The sequence below is a fragment of the Pseudorca crassidens genome, chromosome 10 (genome assembly GCF_039906515.1).
Source record: "Pseudorca crassidens isolate mPseCra1 chromosome 10, mPseCra1.hap1, whole genome shotgun sequence".
In the NCBI taxonomy this organism is placed as follows: Eukaryota; Metazoa; Chordata; class Mammalia; order Artiodactyla; family Delphinidae; genus Pseudorca; species Pseudorca crassidens.
In genome coordinates, this window is record NC_090305.1 from 58986015 (window position 1) to 59007122 (window position 21108).

At 51.7% G+C, this 21108-nt stretch overlaps 1 protein-coding gene across 4 annotated transcripts in view; it reads left to right on the top strand.

Annotated features, from left to right (window-relative positions):
* Positions 1-312: 312 nt before the first annotated feature.
* Positions 313-21108, top strand: part of XYLB (xylulokinase) — a 45820-nt gene continuing 25024 nt past the window's right edge. For 2 of the 4 annotated variants that reach the window (XR_010946924.1, XM_067753840.1), the window contains exons 1-11: positions 329-468; positions 1700-1782; positions 4788-4857; positions 6643-6723; positions 8720-8806; positions 9036-9113; positions 9446-9574; positions 10377-10442; positions 12135-12207; positions 14211-14329; positions 17080-17161. Coding sequence is in view for 3 of the 4 variants with exons in the window: in XM_067753840.1 (XP_067609941.1) it covers positions 412-468; positions 1700-1782; positions 4788-4857; positions 6643-6723; positions 8720-8806; positions 9036-9113; positions 9446-9574; positions 10377-10442; positions 12135-12207; positions 14211-14329; positions 17080-17161 (925 nt within the window). In the remaining variant the exon portion in view is untranslated. Of the gene's footprint in view, positions 469-1699; positions 1783-4787; positions 4858-6642; positions 6724-8719; positions 8807-9035; positions 9114-9445; positions 9575-10376; positions 10443-12134; positions 12208-14210; positions 14330-17079; positions 17162-21108 lie in introns of all 4 variants that reach the window. The other 2 variants (XM_067753839.1, XM_067753841.1) reach the window with 2 other exon arrangements.

Here is a 21108-nt window from a genome sequence, read left to right on the forward strand (position 1 = left end):
AAGTCCCCAGGCTCAGGGCCCCCAGAGAGACAGGGACAAGCCTGCTTAAGGTTGAATCCTCTGGCCCAGGCGTCTTCCGAGAGAAGGCAGGCAGCGTTAGGGCCAGGCCTGTGCAGGGAGCACATTTGGATGGGAAGCGGGGCGGGGCGGGATTGGAGGGAGCGGGCTGCGCAGGGGAAACCCGTCGGTCGCCCAGGTGCGAAGCGCAGGCGGAGGCCGAGCCGCGGTGCGTCCCCGCCCTGTTCACCAGCAGGCGGCGCCAGAGCTCAAGGCCGCGGGGACCTCGGGTCCCGGAGTCCGGCCGGGCGGGGCGAGGGGCGGACCCCGGCGCATCGGAGCGTTGGGGCGCGGGGGCAGTCCGGCGGCGGGAAGGACTGGCAGAGCGACACGCTTCCTGGAACCTCCGTGGCCATGGCCGAGCACGCCGGTCGCCGCTGCTGCCTGGGCTGGGACTTCAGCACGCAGCAGGTATCGGCGCGGGCCCGCGGTCGGCCGGGCGGGGCCGCCTCTTTCGCGACGCCGAGCGGGCTGTCGGGGGACCCGGGCGCCTGGAACCCTGGGCCGCGCCGCGGGCGCGCCTCTCTCGGGCTTCCCGGGGACCCGGCGCCTCCTCCCGGCCTGGACCCCGGAACTCCCAGAAAGGGCGTCCACCCCCACGCTCCCGAGGGACCCACGGGTACGTGGCGGGGAAATGCCCGGAAGGCTGGGGGGACCCGAAGGGCTTGCGCGCCGTCATGGGCACAGATTGACAGGGACCCGAAGGAGCTCAGCTACTGTAAACAGAGGACAAAACAGACGGGTAGACACGCAGGCAGAACCAGTGAACTGCAACCAGATCACCGCTAGAAGCTTTTTTTTTTTTTTTTTTTAAGTGAAATGGGCACAGTGTACACCTGAACTTTGTTCTGCCCTGTGACAGCCCTTGGTTGGCACCAGCGTGCTCGGGTCAACGTGCCCAGCTGTGCTGCTCTCAGGGCCAGTCAGACAGGCAAGCAGAGTCAAAATTTGTCTTCAAACTGGGCTTGGGGTGCCAAGGGGCTGGCTCCTCCTTAACTTGGGAAATCAACACAGTTGCAGTGAAATCCCCCTCCTCGGATGGGTCAAGGGAGCAAGGCCAATGCCTGATCAAAGTCCTGTGGGACCTTTGATAAGTCAGGTTGTCCTGCTAGGCCTCAGTTTCTCCATCTGTCCAGGAAAGGAGTTGTATCCTTGAGTTTGGAGGTCTGCTCCATTGGGGCATGTGTCTCTGGTCCTTGACCGTGGCCTGTGGGAACAGACCAGGGACCTTGCCTCTCAGATCTCTGCAAGCGTGGACCTCCAAGAGACATCTCAAAACCTTGCCTCCCATGCCTTCCCCTCTAGGACTTTCTCAGACCTCCTTGCCTGGCACAGGAACCAGCTTATCTGTGGACATCTACCTCTAGAGCATCTTGGCTTTGGCTGTTTGAAGGGCAAAAATTCCCTGAGCTACATGGGTGTTTCTGCTTAGCCTCAGCTTCTCCATTTTACTAAGTCTTTGGATATGTCCCCAGATGAGGCCTCTGTTCCCATGGTTACAATGATGCACCCCAGCCTCAAGGAGGTCTCCAGACTGAACCACTTCTAGGGGGCTGGGCTTCACTTGGTGATGTTCGTATCCCTGGAGCAGTGTAGAAGCTGAGGAAAATTCTATACATTGTTTTTTTTTAATGCCTTCCAGGTAAAAGTTGTTGCAGTTGATGCAGAGCTGAATGTCTTCTATGAGGACAGTGTGCATTTTGACAGAGACCTTCTAGAATTTGGGTATGTACCTAGTGTGCATGTGTGTGTTGGGGGTTGGTTTTGAGGTCCTCCCTGAACCTTTTTTTGGCTGTACCGTGTGCAGCTTGCGGGACTGTAGTTCCCCCACCAGGGATTGAACCTGGGCACCCCCCCACCAAGTGAAAGCGTGAGTCCTAACCGCTGGACCACCAGGGAACTCCCCCTCCTTCAACCTTTTACATTTATAAACCACACAGTACTGGTTTCCTCAAACTGCAGGAGGGGTTGTCTTAATAAATCTCTCAGCATCTTTCTTCTATGCCTAGAATGCACACTTCTGCATTCCTTTCCAATTCCACTCATTGCTTCATATATGTATAGTAGGTATCAGTTGAGACTTACTTTGTACCAAGCACTATGCTGGGCGCTGGGATGGTAAACGAAAAAGAGACATTGTCCTTGCTTTCCCAGAGCTTCCCATTGAGTGGGGGGGATTGATATCAATCAAAGACTGATTGATTAAAGAAAAAAAACCCAAAAGAATGTTTGTTTATAAACTCAGAGAAGGCCATTGAAGGAAAGAAACTCACTTCTTCAAGTGCTTATTGTAAAGGAACGTGACCTAGACTTGTGAGAGTAGTTTAGGGAATGTTCCTAAGGAAGTAGTGCTTAAGCCAAGATCTGAATGAGTGGGGTTAGCCAGGTGATAGAAGATAGAGAGCTTTCCACGCAGAAGGAACAGCATGTGCAAAGGCCCTGTGGCAAGGAACACTGCTCATTCGTGGAACTGAAGAAGGCCAAGTGGCTGGGGAGCAGAGAGGGAGGTGGAAGCTGGGTTGGGCCATATAGGCCATGGAATAGAGTTTGTCTTTATCCTAAAAGCTATGGTCACCCACTGAAGGGCCATAGGAATGGGGGGGCCGGGGAGGCATGACATGGTTTTATTTGTGTTTTGAAAAGATCTCTCTGGTGCAGTGGGAAAGCAGGTGGGATGTGGCCAGAATACAGGTTGGAAAACTACTGAGGAGGTTTTTCAGGATCATCTGGATGAGAAATGATGTTGACTGGAGGAGAGAGAGCTGGTGGTAAAATTGACAGGTCTTGGTACAGAGTTGAATGTGAGATATGAAGGTGAGGCTTCTGGCTGGCATTCAGGGTGGATGGTAGACTATGAAAGAGAATTGGTTTCCAGAAGAAAGATCATGAGTTTAGGTTTTGTATTAGTTTGGTAGGGCTTCCAGAACAAAATACCACAGACTGGGTGGTTTAAATAACAGACATTTATGCTCTCATGGGTCTGGAGTCTGGAAGTCCAATTTCAAGGTGCTGGCAGCCTTGCTTTCCTCTGAGGTCTCTCTCCTTCGTTTCCAGATGGCTGCCTTCTTGCTGCCTCTCACATGGTTGTCTCTCTGTGTGAGTGCACCCCTGGTGTCTCCCAGTTATGTTATCTATGTCCTGATCTTTTTTTTAAAGTTGATATGTTGTATTTTCATTTTTATTCAGTTCAAGAAACTTTCTTTTTTTTTTGGCCACGCTGTGTGGCATGTGGGATCTTAGTTCCCCGACCAGGGGTCGAACCTGTGCACCCAGCAGTGGAAGCATGGAGTCTTAACCACTGGACCACCAGGGAAGTCCTTCAACTTATGAATTTTGGGGGACACAATTCAGTCCATAACAGCTGTGGATCTGTTGATTTTGAGGTGTCTCAGAGAGGTCCTGGTAGAAGTTTCCCTCCATGTCTATTTTAGATGTCACTTCCTTCTTGAAGCCTTCTCTGCTGGCCTTTCCCTCTCACTGCCCATCACCTGTGTTGCCATCTATTTCTCCCCCAGCTGATGTGTCTCCTTTGAGCTGAGGTTGGAAGCCACCTTGCTTTCATATATATATTTTTTTAATTTATTTAATTTATTTATTTTTGGCTGCATTGGGTCTTCATTACTGAACACGGACTTTCTCTAGTAGCCGCAAGCCGGGGCTACTCTTTGTTGTGGTGTGTGGGCTTCTCATTGCGGTGGCTTCTCTTGTTGCAGAGCACGGGCTCTAGGCACAGGGGCTTCAGTAGTTGTGGCACGTGGGCTCAGTAGTTGTGGCTTGCAGACTCTAGAGTGCAGGCTCAGTAGTTGTGGCACATGGGCTTAGTTGCTCCGCAGCATGTGGGATCTTCCCAGACCAGGGCTCAAACCCGTGTCCCCTGCATTGGCAGGCAGATTCTTAATCACTGCGCCACCAGGGAAGCCCTTGCTTTCATATTTTATATTACTGCAGGCCACCCACATTAGAGTTTTGGTAGTTTGTGTCTTTCAAGGAACTGGTCCATTTCATCTAACCTATCAGGTTTGTGGCCATAGAGTTGTTCATAATATTCCTTTATTGTCCTTTGATGCCTATGGGATCAGTAGTTATGACCCTTCTATCATTTCTGATGTTGGGAATTTGTGTCTTCTCTCTTTTTTCTCTTGAGGAGCCTGGCTAGAGATTTATCAATTTTATTGATCTTTTCAAAGGATCAGCTTTAGGTTTCATTGATTTTCTCTTTTCATTTTCATTGACTCGTGTTCTAATTTTAATTATTTCTTTTCTTCTGCTTGGGTTGTTGCTGTTGTTGCCATATTTGAGTTTTTGTTTTTTATGCCATTGAATTTCTCAGTCTCTTTTTCTGTTGCTTCTTGGTTTTGAGTCATCGTTTAAAAGGCCTCCTCACTCCAAGATTATGAAGTGGATTTGGAAGGGCTTCTACTCCAACCCCAAATTTCTCCAGTCCTTTCATGCCCACTGCTCCAAGTGACCGCCTTGCAGGGTGAACCCCTTATACTGAGAAGGCTTGTTTTTGCTGGTGCTTTCCGAGAATTGCCACCTCTGGGCCACACCAGGCAATTTCCATGCCTTCTTTCTCCATCTTGCCCAGCATCTTCCCTGTTCAATCTAGAGTTCCCACACAGGGCTGCGGGGGTGGGAGGGTGCTTCTCCTTCTGTGGGAGGGATCCAGGGTCTGCCATCACTGGGCCTCCGCCTGAGGCTCTATCCCACATTCTCTCTTCTGCTTGTAGGACTCAGGGTGGAGTTCATGTTCATGAGGATGGGCTGACAGTGACTTCTCCAGTCCTGATGTGGGTCCAGGTAAGTACAGGGATTCCTATCCCTCTCCTCTCCCAGCCCATTTTACCAGCAGACTTGGCGATTTGCTAGGAAGTCCAAAGGTGGCAGCCCATGAGAGCCTCTGTTGAGAGGTCCTCCTGAGGAAGTGGAATCTGCATGGTCCTAGGGCCAGACTCAGCCTCAGTACTCCTGAGCTGAGAGGACTCACAGAGGGCTTCCAGATTCTGAAGCCAGAGCAGCTGGAAAGTCCTGCCAGTGACCATCTTTAAAATGCCACAGAGCAAACGTTTCCCAAACACTCTGATTTCAGGCCCTGTGGCCACGCTTGAACCCTGAGATCCAAACATGCCCCTTGGGCTCTTCTCTTAGTGCTCAGTCACCAGACTCTTTAACTCCAGGGGCAGAGGCCTTCAGAATGGTGGCTTGTGACCTGCCCAGTCAGGCTCAGATCCATCGCAAGCAGGCCTGCTCGCTCAGGACCAGCGAGAAAGGAAGATGCCTGTTGCCACATCCGGGTGACCCACGGGGCCACAGGGCCAGGGTGTGTGGACATCACAGGCAGGTATGATAGGAGCCAAGGGCTGCCTCATGGGCTGCAGGGGACCTGAGACCCTGAAACTAGAGGCCAGCCGAAGGCAGCACTGGATGTGTCTGGCCAAAGCTTTTTCAGTACTCCAGTACCTGTTTAACCAATTCCCTGTACTAACTTCTTTCTGTTAATGTAACAAGGATGATTTCTTTTTTATCGGCCTAATCCTGACTCATACTGGAGGATTGGGGGTAAAGGATGAACTTCCGCCGCACAGGCTGCCGGGGAAATACTTCAGGGGGCTGAGCCGGAGCACAGGGCAGCGGCAGTGGGGGTAACCGGCAAGAGTCACTGTCTGGAGGTCCCACTGAGGATGTCAGGGGCTTCGGATGGGCCAAGGCCATAACTTGGGGAGGTGGCAAGTGAGTAGAGAGCCAGGCTTGGGGTTGGGACCAGGATAATTGCTACTCCTGAGGGGCCCCCAGAACTGGACCTGTTCGAGCTTTGCCAGTCCCTTCCCCAGCTCTGCCCCACTCCCTGCCTGAGGTTTGGCAAGCAGGGCCAAGTTGGCAGCCGCAGCCAGGACTGTGAAAGAGCCCTCCCGGCATAGGATGGGGGTGGGAGGGTCAGGCCAAAGCTCCAGTGGCTTCTGTAGCCTGAAGAAAACACAGCCTGGGATGCGTATCTAATTCCCGGGGAAGTGTCAAGCTCTGCTGGGTGGCACCATCCATCCCACACATGGGGTCTTGCCAGAAAGGCAGTGCCAACCAGACGGTGGAGGGGGAAATAGGGGGTTGGGACAAACGGTCACCATCTTTACCTCCTCCCTCCAACCTGTACTCCCGGACACAGGAGTCTGGGCCTGGAGCCCTGTTCTGATGGGAGCCTCTGCTTTGCTCTTTGCTTCTCCATTGCAGTGAAGTTATATCACTAATATGGTGGGTTGAAAATGCAGATAAAAGAAACCGAAATTTGAGCCACCTCGTTTTTGCTCTTCCTGCGTGCCTGGAAGTCACCGATTGGAGAAGCAAAATTTGAGGAGTGCTGGTTTCTGATTCCATTTATTTAAAGTATTTTTAGCATAGCTCACTTTTTTGTTTGTTTGATGCCTACTTGTTTAATTGATGTATTTATTCTAGTGCTTCCAAATCCCGAGGCCTCAGTTCCTTCTCTGCCTCCGCTGGAAGGGCAGGCACTTACAGTCCAAATCAAGGCTTGTGTGTTAGCCTGGTTCCGTGGTTCAGGACAGTCACAGTGGATTCTGTGTTTCTTCTCAGGCTTTGGATATCATCTTGGAGAAGATGAAGGCTTCAGGCTTTGACTTCTCTCAAGTCCTCGCCTTGTCTGGGGCGGGCCAGGTTTGTTTGCTGCAGCCTCTGTCTATGGCATAAGGGCGTCTGTCTTGGGCAGCGGTGCAGGTGCTGAGGTGACAGCTTCCCTCGAGGGAAGTTGCTTGTTCTTGAAAACCACAGCGCACATGTTGTTGCAGTGAAAATCCGTATAACTGTTTCACCTTGGTGGATATATCACTTCCCTCCTTGCAAAAGGATTTGAGACAGTTCTTACAATTAAGCGTTATACAAAATAGGACACAGGGTGAGGAGGCACCGGATAGAGGTCCTCTAAGGGGAAGAGGAAGTATTTGACATGAATGTACTATGTCTGTTTGAGGGCACAAAATTGCTTTTCTGTTTCTTGGAAGTAAAAGCAAAGTCAGAAATCATGCTAATAATGATAGCAGTTTTAGTAGTAGAGATATTAGTAACAATGGAGCACTTAGTGTATGGCAGGTGCAGTACTGAGCATTTGACATGCACTAACTTAATCCATGTGCCGTAGGGTCAATGTGAATGTTAAATACATAGGACAGGGCAAAAAAACTTCAAGATTTAGCTGCTTTCATTATCACTGCCATTTACATGGGGAAACAGAGGCACCAAGTGGTGATGTCACTTGCCCAAGGTCACATAGCTGCTAGGAGGAGTCAGGATTCAAGTCCAGTGTTATCCTCCAATCACTTTGCTCCATGCTGGATTAGCGTGTCTTCACATCCTCATTAGAGAGCACTTACTGATGCTTCTGAAGATGCCTCTTCTTCCCCTGACCTAACAGGAGTGTATTGATTGCGTCCTCATTACACTAAACAGAGTCCCTGGTGATCTTGTCCACATCTCTCACCTGAACCCCAGGCCTGGACACCCTCTCCCTCCCAGACATCCCCTCCGCCCCCTTGGCCGGGTATCCCAGGAATACCCCAAACTTGTCATGTCCCAGACTGAGCACACTGTCTTGCCCCCGATGTCCTCCTCTGGTGCCCTTTCTTGGGGAGTTCTTCTCCACCGGGGCCAAAACCCAGGTGTCATTCCTGACCCCTCCATCTTCCCACCCCTACATCCAGGGGGTCCCCTCGTGCTGCTGATTTGTACATGGCTCTTGAGTCTGCCCCTTCTTCTCCAACTCCGCCTCTGTTGCCCCAGGCCTAGTACCCATCATTTTTCTCTGGGCCTCTGCTTCTCCTCCCTTCCTCCAACCTACCTTCTCCATGACTCCCACAAGCCCTTTCATACATTTAGCCCTGGCCATGTCACTCCCCTGCCAATCCAGAGTTCTCACCACCCCAAGACAAACCCCAGCCTCCCGAGCATGGATGTCAAGGCTCAGGCTGTCACCTCCCCGTCCAGTCCCTACTGCCCCCCGCCCGAGCCTCAGGCCCCTTCCGTGCACCTGCCAGCCTCTCTCAGCTGTGGTTACTCTCTGCGTGGAGCACCTCCACCCTCAAGTCCGGGATCCTTCCCTAATTATCACGTCCACTTCTACCCACCTGCACCCCCAGCTGGGTAGATGCCCCTCCCCTCCTCTGTGTTCCCACAGTCCTGCCACTGCACTTAATAGGGTTTTGTCCGTTTGTGTCCTTTTCCCTGACTCAACTCCAGTATCCTGCAGAGTAGCGACAATACTACCCTAGTCATCTGTCCCATGCCTGGCACGATCTGGGTGATCCATCAATGTTTGTTGAATGAATAATGGGTAAGTGAATGAATGAGTGAATGTCAGGTAATATTATGAGCAATATATTTAAGTACAGTTTTACAAAGCCACCAAAATCCAGACCGATAGTTCTTTCTTGGACCCTTCCTACAAGTTTTGAGGTGGACAGGGCAGAGTTCCTCCCCATATTATAGAAATGAAAACAAGTCTCATAAATGTGGTGACCTCTGCGACTTACAAGTGGCGGGGCAGGCTTGGAGTCCAGTTCTTTGGCGTGTGGTCTGGGGTCTTTCTGGGTCTCCAGGAGGCTGACACAGGTGTGTGGCCATGGCCACGTGAACATGGGCTTGGGTTTTCCCTCGGCAGCAACATGGAAGCGTGTACTGGAAGGCTGGGGCCAGCCAGGTTCTGGCAAGCTTGTCACCGGACCTCCTGTTGCACGAGCAGCTGCAGGTAACTGGCCATGCTGTGGGAGTCTGAGAAACTTGCATAGGGGGGAGAAGGGCCCCGAATCCTGTGGGCCCTGAAGCCTGGGGCTTTTGTGCATCGTCAAGGGTGTGGGAAGTTGGCTTGGGCAGCAGGCCTGTGAGCGTGGTCTTCCCTGCCTGCCTGCCACAGACATCCCTGCTGTCTGGACAGAGGCTCAGGTGCTAACAGCCCACATCACACTGGTCCCCTCCAGCCCAGCAGGACTCTGTTGCGAGTTCCCCCCTCAGGAATCTCCCCCTGGGACGTGATGCCTCCCGGTGATGCTGGGAAGGTAGGCTCTGGCGTCTCCTTTTCTCCCAGGCTCCACAGGCCCCCGCCAAGCTGCCCTTTGCTGCAGCTCTGGCCCTTCACCGCCCATCTCTGGTATTGGCCTGTGGTGCTCAGGTGTCCTCGCCAGAACCTTCCACCTTGAGCTTTCTGGGGAGAGACCCCGCTAGGCCGGGCCAAGGTTTGGACATGAAGGGCTTGCCCGTGGGTCTTCCAAGGTCACATCCAGGGAAGAGGCGTCCACAGCTGCTGTGATGGGCGTGACTGCCAGCGCCAGGGCGGCCCCCAGAGTCAGTGGGCGGAGCTCATGCCTGTGCCTCTGCCCCTTCTTTCCAGGCCTGTTTCTCCATCAGTGACTGCCCGGTGTGGATGGACTCCAGCACCACAGCCCAGTGCCGCCAGCTGGAGGCCACCGTGGGTGGGGCCCAGGCTCTCAGCTGCCTCACCGGGTCCCGCGCCTATGAGGTGGGTGACGCCCGCCACAGGCTGGGGACGGGCTGGGCCAAGAGGAAGGTCTGGTTGCTGGCTCTGGTGCCTTCTCCCTGGGTGTCTGGGAGGACACGGCTGGTGACCTGTGCCTGTGGGGATCACGTGAGGCTGTGTGGGTGCCACCCCTGTGGAGCCATTCTGAGCAAGACCACGTGTGCCGCTCAGCGAGCACGGGCAGACCTCCTGTCGCGCCCTCAGCCCTCCCAGGTCAGAGCTGACGTGTGACCCAGGCTGTGCTGTGTATGCGGGTGACGATGGCATCTCAGTTTCAGCCGCTTTAACCTGGAGATAAAAATAGCACTTACATTTTGGGTAGTCTGGGAGCTGAAAGGAGTCAGTGCTTGTAAGATGCTTAGTGCAGCTCCTGGGAAAGTAAAAAAAATAAGAGTGCCTCTTTCCTGTTGGCTTCATCCATGGTCCCACCCCATCCCCTAGGGTGGCTGCTATCGGCCCAGCTGGGGTAATTCGATACTCCCTGGAGCAGAGGTTTGGGGGATAGGACCAACCCCACTTGGGTTGCCTTAAGGAAGAAGAATGTGGGCGGGGATAATACCTGAGTCCCCTGCATGGGTGCCCTTGGTCAGAGCAGACAGCCTCCTGTGTGAGGAGCGAGGTTATTACTAAGGATGCTCAGCAGATGTCAGACATTTCCAGATTTGAGGCCTTAAGCTCTCATCATGCTAACTAACCTTCAGAGCGTGCTGCACGAACTTTACTTTATGAAGTTGATCATTCCCTGTAGGATTTGGGTTTTTAAGAATTTACACTCTTTTTCCAGCGATTTACAGGAAACCAAATTGCAAAGCTTTACCAGCAGAACCCCGAGGCCTACTCACACACAGAGGTTGGTTGAACGTTCCTCTTTTTTTTTCTCTTTTTTTTTTTTAAGATTTTTTTTTTTTTTGATGTGGACCATTTTTAAAGTCTTTTTTGAATTTGTTACAATATTGCTTCTGTTTCTGGTTTTTTGGCTGCGAGGCATGTGGGATCTTAGCTCCCCAACCAGGGATCGAACCCCCTGTATTGGAAGGCTAAGTCTTAACCACTGGACCGCCAGGGAAGTCCCTAAACATTCCTCTCTGATTGAAAGTCACAGTTGAATTCCTTTTATAACTTAGCATAAATAAATCTCATGTGCATGGGCTAAAAACATTGATTAGCAGACATTAAAGATGATATATATTCAATTTGCTTTTATTCTCATTGTCAGGCTTTTTCCAAAGAGGAGGGAAAGAACGGAATTGTGGGAAAGAGAATTCCGGGGCTCTCCTGACCAGAAAGGTGGAGGTCAGGGTCAGGGTGGGAGCAGGGGGACTGGTGGCTTCCTGGGACCACCTGAGTAGGAGATCTGGGTGCCCTTAGGCTCTGTCTGCTCAATTTCTGTGGTTAATGCAGGATGGTTACCTGCATTTGATTGGTGTGGGGTCATTGTTTTCTCAGGAAATTTGTAAGGCTGGACCAATGTCTCCAGCTGTGGCCCTCCAACCAGAGCCAGGAACCCAGGTTCATTCCTTGGTCCACAGTTGCTGAAAGCCAGCACTTAATGCTGCCTGAGAAGCAGCTCAACATCGTGGCTAGTGATTTTTCTCTCTGAGTAATTAGAAAATGATCAGCTTGTGTTAAACCAAATTGCCTTTTAAGCCTTGGACGTTAACATGCAGTTTCTAATTTAGTGATTCAAGGTTCCACATTACTGTGCAGCTTTAGCCGTTAATGAAGGTTTTGGGGGGAGGGGGTGATACAAATTCTCTGAATTCTATGTGTGGAACAAAGGTGGCCCAACTGGGGACAGGAGGTGATGGCATTCTCTCCCCCGGTCCAAGGGCCCGTGATTCCCACGTGGAAGCAGAGACCCTCAGGGTGACGTTTAGCATCCATTATCAGTTCCTCCCGTTCATGTTTGGCGCCTCTGGCTTCTGAGGGGCCGGCTTTCCCTTCTCATTCTGAACCCCGGAGACTGTGTTTGTTGTTTCTGAATCCTGTGGCCACGCATCCCACTTCCTCTGTGACTAGATATAAAGACCACAGACATGGAGGAGGGAAATCAGGGCACCACACTCCCTGGCATATGGATTCTGGGTGAAAACCTGCTTCCCTAAGCGTGGCTTTTTTATCAGGTTTTGTAGTTGGTTGGTTTGTTGTTGGTTTTTATTTGTGGCAGTGCCTCGCAGCTTGCAGGATCTTAGTTCCCTGACCAGGGATCGAGCCCAGACCCCCGGCAGTGAAAACCCGGAATCCTTCCCACCAGGGAACTCCCTTTTTTTTTTTTTTCCGTTTTGAACTTGACGGTTTTATGGCTTGTCAGAAACTGCAGAGCAAGGGGCTTTCCTGAGGAGTCACTTCTTGGTGTTCCAGCCACTCAAAATGCCCTGAAGGACTGAGGGATACTCAGTCCCACACATTGCTGGGGCATCGTGCCCAAAATTTCTACCTCCCTCCCCAGTTTAAAACTCTTGTCCTGTTGTGTGTGTGTCAGAAGCAGTCAGTTGTTGATGGAAGTGAGTCATAAATCTCACTGTGTTTCTCTCTTCTGCAGAGAATTTCCTTGGTCAGTAGTTTTGCTGCTTCTCTGTTCCTTGGGTCTCACTCTCCTATTGACTACAGTGACGGTAAGTCTTCAGCGTCCATGATGTGGGTCTGTTTAGCGGGCGTGCGGGCAGCCTGAGCCCCATGCACCAGGGTGGGTGCCAGTCTTCCAGCCCTACCGTCTGTTGCCAAGAAGGGAGTGTATTATCTTTTGTGGTGTAACAAATGGCCCCAGCGCTTAGCAGCTGAGAGTCATAAATGTTTATTATCTCACAGAGTTTCTGAAGGTCAGTAATCGGGGAGGGGCTTCTCTGGATGGTTCTGGCCTAGGGTCTCTTAGGAGGTGGCACTCAAGCTGGCCGCCAGCACTGCAGTCACTTAAAGGCTTGACTGGGGCTGGAGGAACCACTTCCAGGCCACGCACGTGTCCGTGGGCCAGAGGCCTCAGTTCCTTGCCACGTGAGCCCCTCCCCCATATGGGAGCTGGATTCACCCCAAGCGAGGGGTGAGAGGAGACAGCGGCCAAGCAGAAGCTGCAGAGTCTTTCACATGATCTTGGGAGTGATGTACATCCCTGTCCCTGGTCACACAGGCCTACGGGAACAGGGAGAGGGGACCTCAACGGTGTGAACACGAGGGGATGAGTAGGGATCATCTTGGAGCCTGGCTCCCACAAGGAGTAACTTATTGAAGTTTTTGTCCACATTTGGGGAACTCATGAGAGTGGTGAGCTTCTGGAATCAAAACCCTAACAAAAATAAATGCAGATACTATGTATAAAACAGATAACTAATGAGAACCTTCTGTTTAGCACAGGGAACTCTACTCAGTGCTCTGTGGTGACCTAAATGATCAGGAAATCCAAAAAAGAGGGGATATGTGTATATGTACGGCTGATTCACTGTGCTGAACGGTAGAAACTAACACAACATTGTAAAGCAACTATACTCTGATAAATAAACAAACAAATAAATAAATGCAAACGATGCCAGTGGAGGAGAGCTGGGAGGAGGTTGCTGAAGGAGCTCTTGGGTGAGACTAGCATGGAGAGAGGAGAATGCAGAGCAAGAGCCCTGGCCTGGGAGGGTGGCCTCGGAAGAGCCTCGAGTCGCTCCGAGCCTCTGGGAGCTCAGCTGAAGTGTGTGAGTGCTGTAGTGTACCAGACGCTAGTCTAGTTTTCAGGGCACGGAGGGTGACTAAGGAGTGGTCCCGAAGCTTCACTCACAATCTGGAGAAGAAAAGCTTCATCCCACACAGGAACCCAGCTCCTTGGAGCTCAGACCAGCAGAGCCCTACCCGTGGAATAGCCTGTATCCACCTGTGTCCTCCACACTCACCCCAGCCAGCCGCTAAGTGCTGCTGGGGAGCGTTCCGTTGTGGCACTAGACATTCCTGAGCTTCATCCTCAGCTGGGTCTCCACCCACTCCCCTGTGTCCAGAAGTCACCTCTTCATTTACCAGCAGTCTGACCATCTCACATGGGCACGGGGCTCTAGCAGCACCCAACCCACCTGCCTGCCTCCACCTGGGCCCATAGAGGAGGAGGGCTGTCCACCTGAGCTCTGGGTTCTCCCCCCTCCCCATCCTCAGGAGAACCTTGGGAGAAGTAGATCGTTTTAGGGAAGACTTAGCTGATCTTAGTGACGAGCATGAGGAAGTTTAGAGGCGTCCGAGAGCTTTCCTCAAAAAGTTAGATGTGATTGGGAAATCCCTGAGAGCTGACCCACATCAGTGCCAGGGCTGCCTCTAGCCTTGAACCCCAGGGGACACGCAGAGCCATCCTAGGTGACATTGGTGGGAGCTCCCCTCCCTCAGCCAGGTCTTAGAGCAATGGATTTCCAGGCTAACTGTGGGATTTAAGCCCATGAGGAATGTTTGGGGGGGTGGAGGCATGTGTTTCTAAGGGCCCTGCTGGCCTCTGGCTCTCTGGTTCCAGAGTTACCCAGGCACGTTGTATACGTTCCATCGGGAAAGAGCTCCAGGTATACGTTTAGCTGCAAGAATGATCCACTCTCGGCCAGATTTGTGCATTTTTACAAAAGGTCCCTTTTTGAGATTTCTCTTTCTTGTTTCCTTCCTTCCTTAGGTTCTGGAATGAACTTGTTGCGGATCCAGGACAAAGTCTGGTCGCAGGCTTGCCTTGGTGCCTGTGCACCTCATCTAGAAGAGAAGCTCGGCCTGCCGGTGCCGTCATGCTCGGTTGTGGTAGGTTCCCTGCCCAGTGACGTGGCTCACTGGGGAGCTGGCAGCTACTGGGGAAGCTGTGTAGTATACACACACACACACACACACACACACACACACGCACACATACCCATCCATTTACACACGGGCACACACACATGTGACTTTGCCTAGTACAAGATAAGTATTTGACGTGATTCAGAGCAAAATGTCTGTATCAGTGTCTTGTACTCAGGTGCAATAACTACATCAAAGTAAAAAGCTTCTACACAGCAAAGGAAACGGTCAACAAAGTGAAAAGGCAACCTGTCAAATGAGAGAAAATATTTGCAAACTATATATCTGATAAAGGGTTAATATCCAATACATATATAAAGAACTCATACAACTTAACAGCAAAAAACTAAACAATTCAATTAAAAAGCTTTAACCAGGGACTTCCTTGGTGGTGCAGTGGTTAAGAATCCAACTGCCAATGCAGGGAACATGGGTTTGAGCCCTGTTCCCAGAGATCCCACATGCCGCAGAGCAACTAAGGCAGTGCACCACAACTACTGAGCCTGTGCTCTAGAGCCCGCGAGCCACAACTACTGAGCCTGCGTGCCACAACTACTGAAGCCCGCACTCCTAGAGCCTGTGCTCTGCAGCAAGAGAAGCCACCACAACGAGAAGCCCATGCACTGCAACAAAGAGTAGCCCCCACTCGCCGCAATTAGAGAAAGCCCATGTGCAGCAACAAAGACCCAATGCAGCCCAAAATAAATAAATTTATTAAAAACAAAAAATCTTTAACCATCAGTGTGGCACCCACATTCGGAATAGACACTGACTGTCCACGCCCTGGTTTCCCCTAGTTGGCCGGCTAAGTTCTTGGTTGGGCCCTGCACTCGGCCCTTTGGCGGGGAGCATGTGCCCCACAGCCAGAGCAAGCAGAACCCCTGGGTGGTGCAGAGCGTTGGCTGCGAAGGAAGGACAAGGGCCCCTGAGTCCCGGGGAGAGTCACAGAGCTGGGAGGGGTGGGCCACCAGGAGAACCAGGCTATCACGAGTGCCTCACTCCTCACGTGTGGAGTCCCAACCACAGAAGCCCTTTCTGAGATGAACAGTGACCTGCTGAAAACAGCCCTTGCCACCATGAGCAGAATCTCAAAGCCAAATCGTCATCATCCAGAGGGTGCCGTGAGGCCAGCGCACAGAGCTTAAGTTAAGGGTGTCCTGCCCTGTAGAAGCAGACAGGTCAGGACCCAGGCAGGCTGATGCACAGCAGAAAGAAAAAGGAAGGGCTAACAGAAAACAGCCAAGCCTCTGGGACTGGTATTCCACACACGGCTTTTAGTTTCAAGTGAGATGGAGAGCGGTGTTTTGTCCACGGCAACCGGCTTTGTTTGCCTTATACCAGGAACACATGCCTCCAAGAGGTAGCCCGTGCAGACACCAGCAGCTTGAAGAATGGAAAAGAACTGATGGTGAAAATTGTATTTTCATTTGTAACATAGGTACCCACGTGATGGGGGGAAACAAGCAAAATCCATGTTTTCTGTCATCCCTTTTTCTGAAGGTGGTGCCCAAATGGCTTTCTCTCCTTTTCTGCAGGAAAATATTTGGAGATATAGTGTAGCAGATGCTTCCCACCTTGCATCCTCCCAGCCCACTTTTTTGCCAGCTGTTGTGGCTTCACGCAGGTGTTGCCTAGCAGAACCCTGCCTGAGCTGCATCTCATTTGCCTCACTTCTGCCCAGAGCCTTCTGGGACTCCACAGTTGTGCTCTGCCAGCCTGGAGGGTCAGGGAGTTAGCACCCCACGTGTGCCCTTCACTGGTGGGGAGCTACGGAGAGCTGCTCCCTGTTCCATCCCCAGGTGGACAGTCCCCCCCATGCATTTCATGCAGCTCCTCAGACACAGCTCACAGCCATGACCAGCTCCACAGAGGACCCTGGGGTGGGCTTTCCCCCCTTTCCTGTTTCATTCTTCCCTGTCCCCTTCTCATTTCCTGGGGTTACTTCCCCAAATAAGCCACCTGCACAAGCCCTGACTCAGGCTCTGTTTTCTGAGGCCACAGAGGCCAGGACAATTATCTCCCAGGAGATGGCTTTATTCTGATGTAAATCCGAAAGTTGGCTGGATGGAGTAAAATGTTCTTCCCAGACACCAGGAAATCCCATCATTTATTTTACACTTTGGGAACCAAGACAGGGAAAGGGGGGGAAATGCTTTCTTTTCATAACCGTGCCCTCTAGAGACGGTAGGTCTGTCCAGAAGTTATCCCTGCCCTCTGATCCCACAGGCGGTCTTGGAGGGGCCCTGAGAGCTGTGGTTCCTGGTGGAAGCCTTTCCTTGCTTTATTTTCTTTAGAACGTTGACCTCTGCACAAACGTGTCCAATGACTCTTAATCTGACTGATAGAGCGTGTGTGCAAGGCATTATCTACTTCTATGAGTTTGCTTAATGATTTCCTCCTGTTATTTCTTTACTTTTAATGCTACATCCATAATTTGGAGCTTACAGAGCAAGTCCACAATGGGAACTGGTCTGCTCTAGTTGCTTTGAATCTCAAAATTAAGTGGGCTTCAAGGCAGTGGGATGACCTCACGTGCGTGGTTGCAGCCCTGTGCTGGGCTCCTCTGGTGTTCTGTGAACAGGAGGGACGTCTCAGGTGTGATGCGACTGTAGGCCCCACCCAGGCCTGTGGCCTTCCTGTGGCCCGAGGTGTGGACAGTTGTGTCGAGCAGGTGGGGTTTGCCTCAGCAGAGCGTGCTTGCCTTCTCTCCTCAGGGGGCCATTTCTTCCTACTTCGTCCAGCGCTATGGGTTTCCTCCAGGATGCAAAGTGGTGGCCTTCACTGGGGACAACCCAGGTGAGTACCTCAGGGGATTTCACCCTCCCAGTAGCCCGCCTTGGTCCTTGTGGGACACTGGAGAATGCCAGCCGGCTTCTTGGGGCTTCTTGGGGAAGCCTGTCCGGGGCGGGCCCTCCCTCCCTTGGTGCCTGCCCGCCTGCTGGTCTGAACTCTCACGCCTTGTACCTGCCCCACCTTGGCTCTGACTCTGCCCACAAGAGCCACTGAGTGCTGCACCTCCAGGTGAAAGAAACCTGATCAGCGACTGAGGAAGACAGTGCCCACCCTCTCTCACCTGCCTTTTCTTTTCTTTTTTTTTTTTTTTTAGCAACAGCCATTAATTTTTATTAAATTTCTAATTTAAAACAAATATTTACAACATTATCAGTTTGGGAAAAGACAAACAGGAAAAATGAAGAAAAGTGATGAAAAGACAAATTCAAGGACAGAATAAATACAGCCTATTTTCACGCCTGCCTGGCCCTGGTGGCTGCTGCCAGAGTGCCAGACCCTCAGCCTCAGAATTAGCAGCAGTTCAAAACCTCCTCCAGTTTCAACACGTCCAAGGGTGGGATTTTGCTCACCTGCCTTTTCTGTTCCAAGCTAAACATCTCAGTTCCCCCACCCCTTCCTCTGGGACCCAGCTTTGAGTCTCTGCCCCATCATTTGACCTATAGGTACGACTTCGTCCAAGCCCCTTGTCTCCTCTTCCTCCTTTTCTTCTCCTCTGGGGGTTCCTGAGGCCCCCCCCGGAGGGGCTGACAGGTCTCTAAAGAAAGGCCAAGTGGCCACAATGAGTACCACCAGACTGCTGCCCCTCACCCCACCTCTGCAGCCCTTTTCCTAATGGGCCACCAAATCAGGGTTGCTGGATAGAGTAAATACAAATACAGGACACCCAGTTAAACTTGAGTTCAGAGGAAGGACAAATGATGAGGTAGGATGAGTATGTCCCAGGCAATGTTTGAATTTCAGATGACAAATGATTTTTCAGTGTAAATGTGTCCCAAATATTGTTTCTCTGAACTTGAAATGTGACTTAGCGTCTTATATTTTATCTGGCAACTCTACCCCAAGTTGCCATCCGAAGCAGCCATTCCTTCTCTAAGGAAGTGAGTCTCAGGTACATATGGAAGGGTGTGGTGGAGGCCGGGGTCTGACTTCAGCCCTTCTCCTGGCTTCCACACCCGTGAGCCTCCCTGTACTTACCTCCTATGGGTTGTATAGATGAGGATGTGGACAGCAAAAATAAAATAAAAAGAGAGAGGCACACGCGTCTAGGAGTGGAGCTGTGTGCCTGGAAATGGGCTGAAGGTCTTGTTAAAATTCATTCATCATCATCATGATGATTTTATGTGCCGTATTTTCTGCAGTATCTATGTGTATTTTTGTGCCCGGGAAAAAACATTTAAATCACCGTTACTACTGTTTCTGCCACCACTCTGAGTAACACTCGTGGTGCTCCTAGGTCTGCTTTAGGCCTGTCTGCTTTGGAGCTGAGGGCACAGCGAGGATGTCCCCGCCACCCCTGTGGTTGCATCCGGGTCCTGGCTGTGCCCCCTCCCTTCTGGGGTGGCCTCCACCCTGGCATCTGCAGGGAACCCCCAGGAGCCAGACGAGGGCCTCCCCGTCCCTGCACAGATTCTGTAGAACTTCACACGGAGCCCTGTTGTCAAGGCACAAACCCAAACTCAGAGCAGGTTTTGGCGAAGGGACCCTCACGTTCCTGGTCTGAGGTGAGGTGAGACAGAGGCTGGTAGACAGTGGCCAGACTCCTGCAGGAGCAAGGCTTGAAGCCTGTCGCTCTGTCCCCTGGGCACCTGATGTGAGAGGAAGCTCCGGCCTGCGGTGGGCATGTTCTGGTGCCCTGGCTCCTGGAGGGTGCCAGGCCCCAGTTCCTCTCTGCCCTAAAAGCTGAGTCACCCTCAGAAAGGAACAGATGGTGCACAAGCACCGATTCAGGACAGTTCTATGCTTTGTGGGCCACGTTTGTTTGCCTTTCAAAACGAAAGTAACTTCATCAAGTCTCGTTAGAAACAAATGCATTGTTTTTTTACATTGGAGCATTGTTGATATACAATGTTGTGTGTCCAGCAAAGTGATTTAGTTATACATATACATATATCTATTCTTTCCCAGATGGTTTTCTCATATAGGTTATTACAGAGTACTGAGTAGAGTTCTCTGTGCTAGACAGTAGGTCCTTGTTGATTGTTTTATATATAGTAGTGTGTATATGTTAATCCCAACCTCCCAGTATTTCCCACCCCCCTGCCCCCACCTTTCCCCTTTGGTAACCGTAAGTTTGTTTCCTAAGTTTCTGAGTCTGGTTAGAAAAATGTATATTCTTACACCTACTCTGTCAACTGGAAGAATGTCAGGGAGAATAATGGGCCTGCTTTTGAACCACAGAAGCATGAGCTTCTGGCATGTTGCAGAGGGAACAACAAAGAAGCAGCTTCCTAAACCGTCCTTTTGGACTGCGGTTTCAGGCTGAATGTTGGAGATACCAGGCAGGTAGCCCTCAGCCGGTCCCTCCCTAAATCTGACCTTCACTTTGCTGCTGCCTTAAGTAATGCATTAGTCTTATGCTTCTTTTTCTTATACACAAGGGATACCTCTTCATTGCAGAAAAAAATTTTAAGTACCGACAAACCAAAGGAAGGATGTAAAAAAAAAATCATCCGTAATCTCTTAACCCAGAGATAACCACAGTTAATTTTTTTTTTTTTTTGTGGTACGCGGGCCTCTCACCGCCGTGGCCTCCCCCGTTGCGGAGCACAGGCTCCGGACGCGCAGACCCAGCGGCCATGTCTCACGGGTCCAGCCGCTCCGCGGCATGTGGGATCCTCCCGGGCCGGGGCATGAACCTGCGTCCCCTGCATCGGCAGGCGGACTCTCAACCACTGCGCCACCAGCGAAGCCCCACAGTTAAAATTTTGAGGACTGTCCTTCCAACCTTCTTTTCCTATGCCCATAAATAAACAGTTTATTTTAACCAACCAAGGCAATATTTTTGTGCAACATCATTAGTGGTTGTTTAGGTTTCCATCGTCCTGGCATTTACTTTGCCAACGTCCCTCAGATGGAGCTGGGAGATGGAGGTAGGCGTGGCTTCTACCGTTTAGGCCATGCAAACATTATCTTGTCCCTTGTCCCTATAGCAGCAGTCTCCAACCCTTTTGGCACCGGGGACCAGTTTCATGGAAGACAGTTTTTCCACGGACGGTGTGGGGGGGGGTTGGATCAGGGGGTAACGCGAGCGATGGGGAGCGGCAGATGAAGCTCCACTCGCTCGCCCGCCCGCCACTCACCTCCTGCTGTGCGGACCGGTAGGGGGTTGGGGACCCCTGCGGCCTATAGGATAAGCTCTCAGAGGTAGGATTCCTGAATCCAGGGCTCTGGCACTCTGCTGATCGTACCTCAGCAGCAGTGTTTGAGTACACCTGTTCCTGCCCACATTTCTTCTTCATTCATTCATTCACTCAACGTTTAAGGCCTGCTGCTACATGGCAGACCTTTCAGTTCCAGGGTGTATCAGTGAGGAAGGCAGATAAACATCACGGTCATGGACCTCACATAAAGGGGACAGTCAACATTACCTTGCCCCTTTCCATACCACCGAGGTGGGGGAAAGCCTCTCACTCCGGCCTCGCCTTTGTCTTTCTCCGCCGTGTGTATCCTGGTGTCTTGACTTGGCCCCCTTGGTCCTCTGCACTCCTGGGAGTGCCTAACAGTGGGTGGGGAGTTTGGACCCCTTTAGATGAGGTTTCTGAGTCCAAATCAGAGGCTCTGACCACAGAGACTCCACCCTGTAGCCCTTGGGGCGTCCTGAGCCCTTGCCTCACCCTGTTCCTGCATCTCCCTTAGCTTGTGGACTGGGGTGGGAGATGGGGGCTGCACTCCCATCTGGCGGGGTGGGGGGGTGACTGGTTTGCTTTGTGGCTCTCATGTGACCTCCTGCT